This window comes from Dreissena polymorpha, chromosome 14 (assembly GCF_020536995.1).
Source record: "Dreissena polymorpha isolate Duluth1 chromosome 14, UMN_Dpol_1.0, whole genome shotgun sequence".
NCBI lineage: Eukaryota > Metazoa > Mollusca > Bivalvia > Myida > Dreissenidae > Dreissena > Dreissena polymorpha.
Window position 1 is genome coordinate 26,886,593 of NC_068368.1, and position 9,998 is coordinate 26,896,590.

General features: G+C 35.0%; 1 protein-coding gene across 4 annotated transcripts; it reads left to right on the forward strand.

Moving 5' to 3' along the window:
- Positions 1–202: 202 nt before the first annotated feature.
- LOC127857023 (uncharacterized) lies at positions 203–5,962 on the forward strand. Of its 4 annotated transcripts, none has more exons than XM_052393297.1 (4): positions 203–259; positions 2,156–2,285; positions 3,060–3,147; positions 3,877–5,962. In XM_052393297.1, exons 3-4 carry the CDS (start codon positions 3,070–3,072, stop codon positions 5,212–5,214), a joined length of 1,416 nt encoding a protein of 471 aa, XP_052249257.1. In that variant the 5' UTR covers positions 203–259; positions 2,156–2,285; positions 3,060–3,069; the 3' UTR covers positions 5,215–5,962. The 4 variants fall into 4 exon arrangements, with proteins under 4 accessions (XP_052249257.1, XP_052249258.1, XP_052249256.1 ...); XM_052393298.1 differs by lacking the exon at positions 203–259 and adding an exon at positions 537–1,513; XM_052393296.1 differs by lacking the exon at positions 203–259 and having other exon boundaries at positions 1,534–2,285.
- The last annotated feature ends 4,036 nt before the right edge of the window (positions 5,963–9,998 follow it).

Consider the following 9,998-nt stretch of genomic DNA (forward strand, 5'->3'; position numbering starts at 1 on the left):
GCGATCAAAACATTCCTTTTAAACCAGAAGAAACACACACAAATTTAGGGACCACGGAGGAATACAAAATATTTTATTGTAATGTAACCTTAAATAACTTTAAATAAATTTGCGGTTCCCGCGAAAAACGCGCCAACAAATCCAAACCTATGTTATTTTTCTTTATCATTTGATTGGATCCTACCATTAGGACTTTGCTCGCCCTCCATTACTGTTTCACTCGTCAGTGAAAGAACAAATAGAGCAGCAAACTGTTAATGTGAGTATTGTTAATAATAAACATTGAATTGAAGTTATGGACTAGCGCTGTTATTGGTTAAAGCCACACACATTGAAATGAAATACATGTCCATCACTATATATTAATTATCACGTAATTTATTTATTTTTTTATATGTTAAAACCGAAAGTAGGATTCCCATACTTATACGTCCATTTCGACAAAGCGATTATTTGTAAGTTTTAAAGCGCAAAAAAGACGGATTTCTAACTTGTAACCATCAGATATATTCTATTTGACATAGATAAAACTAAATTTATAGCTTAGTTAACAAGTAATTTATTATCTTGTCTAACCGTACCACTTTAAAAACCGAAAGTAGGATTTGTATACGTATAAGATCAATTCAACAATTGCGACTATTTTTAAGTTAAAAAAAACAAACGCAAAAAGACGGATTTCTACCTGTAACCATCAGATAAATTCCAAAAATCTTGCAAAAGGTAGATGTCGTAGTTGGCTATTTTTAATTGCCACTTTATTACATTTATTCATTATAGAATAGTCTACACTAAGTCTTGGTCACTGGTGAATAAATTATAGATGCTTATATACTTAAACTTGAACTTAAACCCCTTGTGTTATAAACACAAACTCCGGTTACAGATAAAATATGTTTCTTATTTATGTTAAATTTAATTTAATTTCAAAGTGTGTGGCTTTAAGGCCGACTCGACCTAACTTGCCTTTCATCCGAGCAAAGTAATTTAAGCACTTGGAAATAATTAAGTTGCTTTTCAGGGAGGAAATATTCACGGGGAAAAATAGCCGAATAATACAAAATACTGTTCGAAAAAAATCTTCCCTCGCCTTTTTAGTAGCGACAAGATTTTGGTCTTTTTATTAAGTGCCGAATACGAACAGTACATATTCATAACTGATACAGCTCAATAGACATTTAATCTACATGTACAGCTACCTAAATGCACGATTATCTGCGTTGATTTTCATCAGCCTTATTTATTAAGGCTTACTTTTCGTTGTCGACTCGACTCAGGTACTATTTAAATGTACCCCAGCTACTCTTCAGAAGTATACTACAATATACCACGGGTACATTATCGTTGAATATTGAGCTACTTACCACGGTGCCTATACCGCGTGACTTTTTAAGATTTGTGTTGGGAGAATAAAGCGCAACCCAGATAAAAAATGTAAATGCCTTGTTAAATATTTAAACATGTTTCAGGGGATAAAGTGGAGAGCCCGCTCATTCGTGTGAGTTTTCTTAAGGTATCATGTTTTTTTTAATAAATAAGTATTTTTTCAGTAAAGTGCAACCGCGCGTTTGAACGGTTAGATAAATGTCGGATCAGTATGGGGATCTCATATTACAAAAGGTGTACTAACACAAACAGGTTGACTGTACCAATGTTGTAATATCTAATATAAATATTTTTTCTTGCTTTCGCACAATATCTGAAATTGACGAGAAAGATCCTCTTTCTGTCAGCTGTGCGCGCACGCCTTTATGTTTCTTAATGGCGTTAATGACACGATCTGTATCACTACATGAACCTGTTTGTGATTTTGTAGTAACTAGAAGCATGTGTGATTTTCCGCAAACTTTTCTGGAAAAGGTTATCAGCAATACGTCATCACAATAAGAAAATTTGAAGACAGCATACTGTCGAATATCCAGCGGTTTTTCATTGACTTTAAAAACATTATAACTTTGAGCTAAGATCATATGTTAATTGTGCCATTCATCCCCGGTAAAAACGAATTTCATATAATTAATCAGTTTGCACATGTTTTTGTTCATTTATTTTTTGGCAATTGATAAAAGAGCCTGTCTTCTGTTAAGTTTATCTCCTGCTGGTACAGTTTTATTGTGTTTATTTATTGTCTATGAACATGATTCTTAACTTTCAGTATCCTAAATTCTTGGACGTCTGCAAGAAAGCATTGTGAAGAGCTGCTATGTAAACTACTGGCCAAATCAATTAAAGTCACGCCAAAACGGCTCAAAAACTAACCCTCTAATCGCCAGGCCGAGGAGGCGGTATATTATTTCCTTTTAGTGTATTTTACGGAATCCCGATAGTGCCATCTATAATCTCACCCTTCCTTCTTCAAGGGCGACACACGATACACGATATATTGCGTGACAATGTGTAGGTTGCCCAAAAGGCGATATTTTATGTTAAATTTATAGTTCGTCGCCGTGACTACATGTCGCGCAAAATATCGTGTATCGCTTCGTGTGTCGTGTGTCGCCCTTGATGAAAGAAGGGCGAGATTATAAATTGCACTATCCGGAATCCGTAGTATTTAGCATATGACGATGATTAAATAATTGCATTCGTCAACATTACATACAATTAATTGAATTCGAAACCTTTAACATGAAATGACAAACAAGTGCATTAAAGACATATGCAGTCATGAAACCTACAGTTTTTATTGAACGCGTTAGTTTCTCCCTAAGTTTAACAGGAAATATTACAAAAAAGTACAAGTTCATTATTGTAGTTATACATATACATTGTTAAAGATCAAACGTAGTTTTGAAACGAGCACTTTGCAATAAAATATTACCAGCCGTTATAGCTTCAAATTTCCTGTATTGCACACTTGTTGCAATCATAAGAATGCAGATATGCTTATATTTTAATATGATTTTTTATGAACATTTTTGTACAATTAATAACTCCTGATTCACTGTAAGGAAACTATGTTTGTGTTGCTTATATAAGTGTACATATACCATTGACATATTAACATTCCATAATGATATAAACTCATCTGTGATATGGTTTCTTGTATCTAACTGCAGAACTGTATCAATGGCTGACGAAGGCATCAGACGTGATGAACCAGGAGAGGTCCCTAAACAGGTCAGTGTGTCCAGCAGTCACGCTTGGGTAAGACGGTCCAGTTTGTTTCCATTAAAACGATGATTAATTGTATTGATATATAAACACAGTCTATGGGCACATATATTGCACTTATGATTGTTGATCATATTTTAAACTTATGACTATGTTATTGCTGACTTCTTTTTATCGCATAACATAATGTTAATTTTATTCAAATTTTTTTGTTGGACATACATAACCATGAAGACAGAAACATATGATTTCATTTCGTTTTGTAACATACACTTACGCTGATATGAATTATTAGGAGTTTATATCAGTCAGTTTGGACATACGTTATATTACTCTTGAACAGGTATGTGATCATGTTCGGTTATATCGAATCACATGCAACAACACAAACACTTCGATACGAATATGTATATATTTTTAAGGGAAAAAGCTAGATAAACAAACAAATCGCATTTTACAAATGATAAGCCGAGATTTTATGACGTCTTTTGTAATATGTCATCAAACTGCCAATTAAAGGAATGAACGGTCGTAATATTGTATTATTATTTCTAATATAATGTTGGCATGGATGTATGGTAAACAGAAACGCAGATTACTATCCTATCTCTTTGTTTGATATCAGGCTCTGCACCATTAAAAGATTGGGTGTGCAAGGCTCGCCGTTATTATGGTTCTAAGCCTTATTTACATGTGACAGTAGCATGATATTCGCTACACATGTATATCACTTTGTATAGAAATAATTTAAACTTATTTCAGTTTCAAAATGAACAAGCCTCTGCTGAGACTTCTACTTTAATGAATGTTCTGGGTTATGGGCCTCACATCCGACAGGCTCGGATAGAAGCATACAAGGCCTTAGACAGGTATAATACTGCAGGGTCGCGTGGTACGCAAACGTGGATCACCACGGGTAGCAAGGCTGAGGGTCTGACCAGCTTTCTGGAGAGCGATAGAGACCACTTGATTGTTACAGAAAGTGTCATCTGTTTAGAAGATGGTGTTGATTCAAGTAGCGTTCCTGTGGAGACAACCATATTTAGATCCTGCAGTCGTATTAGTTACTCTGGACACTGTAGACTGCTACTTGAAAAATACGGTACAACTATTAATAGAAAAGTGTACAATGCCTTGTGTGATGATGGATTTGGTCGCGGACTATTAAGCAGCGACTTATATGTTAATCAGTGGTTGAACTTTCAACAATCGGAAGGCACAGTACAACATGAGCGTGCTGGACCGTCATTGTCAAGTACAGTACATCGTATTGATTTAGATGTCGTGCAAGCGCTACATTTTTACTGCCCCAGCATCCTAACAAGATGGGCGGCACGACATCGCTACTGGCCATCACCTGACGTCGTAAGGGAGGTTGTATCACTTGGAGCATTTGTTTCTCCTGTTGGGGTTAAAGGCAGCGATTATGAACATGTTGAATGGAGAATGTGTTTTAACACCGGGGAAAACGTACTGATAAATAATCTTAACGACACTCAGGTTAAATTATATGTGCTATTAAAAATGGTGAAGAAAGATGTATTAAAACCGCAAAAGAAGGAGGTGACATCGTTCACGGTTAAAAACATTGTATTATGGATAGCAGAAAATAACCCGCACTCATTGTTTCATGAAAGAAGTCTGTTTCATTGGCTTCATAAAGGATTACATGCGCTAAGAGTTGCTATAGATACGAAAGAGCTGCCTTATTACTTGATCCCAGGGCGAAATCTAATGGCAGCCTGCGCTCTGGATCATGAGCAGAAACGTTCTTGGATAGCTACTATTGATGAAATGATGACCGAAGGTCCCCGGATGGTATTGAGACTACCGAAGATACGACAAGCTATTATTGCTCACCCTGAGCCACTTCGATGGTACAGCGGGAGGAGGATAGAGACGGAGATGCTGACGCTGATACGCATTAACAGAATACGCATTAACAGAATGAATCTAGACATGGATGAAGACACGGATGTTATTATACAGGCACTATTCAGACGTCAGAAGGAGATTTTGTGGGAGGTTGGGATGAGGATGATTATGGAAGGGGCTCGAGTAATTGATGTCGAGAATGTATGGAGAAACATGTTGATGTGAAATGATCTACGGAATGTAGGTGTTAGTCTGTTGATGTAGAACAATTACACATTTCAACAGACATTTGACTTGCACTTGAAACTCACATATATAGAGTTATCGTCTGTTGGTAATTAATAGTTGTTTGGCAGAATACTTTAGAAATGTAATCTTCGTTAAGAAAACTGTTCATTTTTACTTTTGAAAAAACGTTGTATTATTCTTACAATGTATATGAAACGACTAAACGACGATGTAATGCTTATTTTAAACATTAATCACATTTAACGATAACATAATGTTTAAACGCGTGGGCTCTCGTATAGTCAGATCTCCATGATGCATGTCATCCAGGGTCTTAAAATAAAGCCATATATAGTATGATTGGCATGCGTCCATGAACGAGTTGTAACCCAATGAACAATACGTTAATGGGGAAGCAGGTTTAATATGTATGTCAATATAAAAGAACAGCACGCCAATACTTGTCCATTAAATATATACATGTGTTTTTACTTACAAATTAAACGCATATATGGAAAATTTGCATCGATACTACAAAACGATGTATTGCCATGCTTGATAGTCATGAAGGTGTACATTTTAAGATTAAAGAGTTGTGTTTTCATATGTGTAATCATAAGTGTAGTCTTTGTGAATCATGTGTAAAATAAGAACTTGTAAATCAAGGCCATTTGCCTCTTTGATATTTTTGCAAAATCTCTCCACTGTAGACAATTTAAAGCAAATTACATTGGTGTTTGCATTCTTTGTTGCCTTTTGATTTTCCTACACTAAAAAGTCGAACTTCATGGCTTGTGACTGTAATTAGTATTAAATACATTTAAAGAGCGAACAACTGCAGTGCCTTCAGTCCCTTGATCTGTTATCATTGACTGTACCAAAACTCACACTGAAATATGGCATTTAATGTACCACTTAGTTTATATGTAAGCATAATTATTTGTGTTTTTGGTTCAATGTTAAAAACAGTAACAACAAAAGGCTAGTTTATACACATGTTTCGACCTTTAAAGTCAACCGTATAGTGAATAAAAAATAACTATCACAAGCATATTTATGTAAAGGCTCTAAAGTGATAAAGGTATTGGAAACAATTATTTTTTAACCCTTTACCGCTTAGATACGTATTCAACCCTTTCCCACTTAGATACGTATTTAACCCTTTCCCACTTAGATACGTATCCAACCCTTTCCCACTTAGATACGTATTTAACCCTTTCCCACTTAGATACGTATTCAACCCTTTCCCACTTAGATACGTATTCAACCCTTTCCCACTTAGATACGTATTCAACCCTTTCCCACATAAATACGTATTCAACCCTTTCCCACTTAGATACGTATTCAACCCTTTCCCACTTAGATACGTATTCAACCCTTTACCACTATGATACGTATTCAACCCTTTACCTCTTAGATCCGTATTTTGACGAATTTGTAGTCCCATAGAAAGTTAAATTTAATTAAATACCTATTACTAAATTCAAGTTTCAAAGGCTTCATTTCCAACCCTTAGATACTGATGAGCAGCAAACATCATAAAACCTGAACAGACTGCCAGTTACTCGCATGCTGTTCTGGTTTTATGCTGCTTGCATATAGCCATGTGCACGTTGCTTCTGAGTGGTAAAGGGTTACACACAATTTATTGAGCATATGAAACACACACAGCAGCAAATTGTTATAATTTGTAACAAGAGTTCCGCGGTCGGAGATGACCGCATTGAAGCTGGATTTTTGATTTAAATGACAGGAAAGTACCTTTCGTGTTTTTGTCAATGCAATACTTAAATTACTGAAATATTGTTCAAAGGTCAAAATGAAATGTAAGTACTTTTCAAGGCATGAGCAAACCTTGTGTTATGTTTTGAATGCATGCATATACATGAACAACAATAACATTTAAGGTCACAGTGACCTTGACCTTCAAATGAATGACATTGAAATGACCAGTGGTCATCTTCTAGTACTGGCCAATCTTTATTTCAAGTTTGAAGACTCTAGGTACAAGCATACCAAAGTTATAACATGAAATAAGAACTTTAACATTTTTACATTCAAGGTCACAGTGACCTTGACCTTCAAATGAATGACCTTGAAATGTCCAGTGGTTACTTACTAGTTCTGGCCAACCTTCATGTCAAGTTTCAAGACTCTAGGTCCAAGCATACCAAAGTTATAACAACTTTAACATTTTTACATTCAAGGTCACAGTGACCTTGACCTTCAAATGAATGACCTTGAAATGTCCAGTGGTTACTTACTAGTTCTGGCCAACCTTCATGTCAAGTTTCAAGACTCTAGGTCCAAGCATACCAAAGTTATAACAACTTTAACATTTTTATATTGAAGGTCACAGTGACCTTCACCTTCAAATGAATGACCTTGAAATGACCAGTGGTCATCTGTTAATCCTGGCCAACCTTCATGTCAAGTTTGAAGACTCTAGGTCCAAGCATACCAAAGTTATACCATGAAATAAGAACTTTAACATTTTTACATTCAAGGTCACAGTGACCTTGACCTTCAAATGAATGACCTTGAAATGACCAGTGGTTACTAACTAGTTATGGCCAACCTTCATGTCAAGTTTCAAGACTCTAGGTCCAAGCATACCAAAGTTATAACAACTTTAACATTTTTTATATTGAAGGTCACAGTGACCTTGACCTTCAAATGAATGACCTTGAAATGACCAGTGGTCATCTGTTAATCCTGGCCAACCTTCATGTCAAGTTTGAAGACTCTAGGTCCAAGCATACCAAAGTTATACCATGAAATAAGAACTTTAACATTTTTACATTCAAGGTCACAGTGACCTTGACCTTCAAATGAATGACCTTGAAATGACCAGTGGTTACTAACTAGTTATGGCCAACCTTCATGTCAAGTTTCAAGACTCTAGGTCCAAGCATACCAAAGTTATAACAACTTTAACATTTTTTATATTGAAGGTCACAGTGACCTTGACCTTCAAATGAATGACCTTGAAATGACCAGTGGTCATCTGTTAATCCTGGCCAACCTTCATGTCAAGTTTGAAGACTCTAGGTCCAAGCATACCAAAGTTATACCATGAAATAAGAACTTTAACATTTTCGAGCACGCCGCCACCCCGCCCGCCCGCCCGCCCCCCCCGCCCGCCCGACAACATCAATCTATAAGCCGAGATTTTTTCGAAAAAAATCCGGCTAAAAATGTAAAAGAGTGTTGTGTAAAAGTTTTTGTTTAAAAGAACATTTTGAAAAAATACCAGGTTTTGAACATTTCAATATATACTTTTGTACAATTCAAATGTTAAGGCAATACACTCTTATTTTCAAAATGGGAAAAGTATTTACTATGAAATAAATACTCTAAATTGAAAATATAGCCACTAAGAACATTTTTGCACTAAATGCTGAGTAGAATAAATATTAAATTTCAGGGCGAAAAAGGTTCTAAGTGACATTTTTACAAATAACTTATTTATTTGCGAAAGTAAAAACATGCTTATTATCTAATTTGATTAGAGCAGACAATTGTCATTAAACCTTAAAATAATGAAACTGTCATTGATTGAATTGTTCCTCTGATATAGTTTTAAACTTCTCCTGAAAATGTGTCGCTTTTACCCCTCGACAGGTCAAATGAGTACAAAAGGATATTAAATACCTTACATAACGGCACTTTAGTAAAAAGGCGCACAAGTTTGCGGGTGTATGTGCTCAAAACAATTATCCAACATTAATACACTCCCCAGCACTTCTTTGCGCCGCTCACATGATTACATTATGAGGCTCAAGAGTGTGCTACGATGAGTTCAGGTGTGCATAAAATATCATTCAATGCAGAACAGATACAAGAGAAATACAGAGATTGTTATAACATTTATTTTCTTTTATACACAATAATAAACAAATGTAAATAATATGTACTCTATCAAATATTATAAAAAATAAACAATCACAAGGTTAAGTATATCAATACTTAATAAGACTCTATTGGGTTAACATGCACACAAAAACTGCTAAATTTACTCTATAACTTTAATTATGGTTAAAAAACAAAAACAAAACACTGTCACTTTCAAAATAAAATTCATCCAAATAAATATATGTTCGACTTTTATCAATCAACAATAATACAGCATCATTATTGAATTTTACATATAACTATTTGTGAAAAATGTTTCTCAAAAATCATGCAGTTTGCATTGGTACAAACAATGCCATTAAAAAGACTTAAATAAAAGGTAAACAATTGGATGGTTTATAATATCAAGTTACATAAAGACAATTTCAATATTGTGTATTCAATAAGGACTTAACAGTTGCAATCAACAATATAAACATCCTGAGGAAATGTTTTTGCAGTAGTTCATATTATGGCATTATATAGACCAGGAAAAATAAGGAAACCACACAAACAGTAAAGGGACATAAAATATTCGAGCCTCGCTCTGCGAAAATGGGGTTTAGATTAGACGACACTTTACGCTCATTCATTAAGATGGAGTGTCCAAGTGGACAAACATTCATGTAGAACTATGGATCTCAAAGTCATTTGTTAACACCCAGTAACTTTTAGATTACATCAAATTCACTCAAAATAATAACTGCATAATATATATTGTTAAGTAACAGCAAGCATGTGTATGAAGCTATCACAATAAGTATACATTACTGTGTAAATGTATGTACTTTGTGGAACTGATACTATATAGTAACAAGAGTTCCGCGGTCGGAGATGACCGCATTGAAGCCGGATTTTTGATTTAAATGACAGGAAAGTACCTTTCG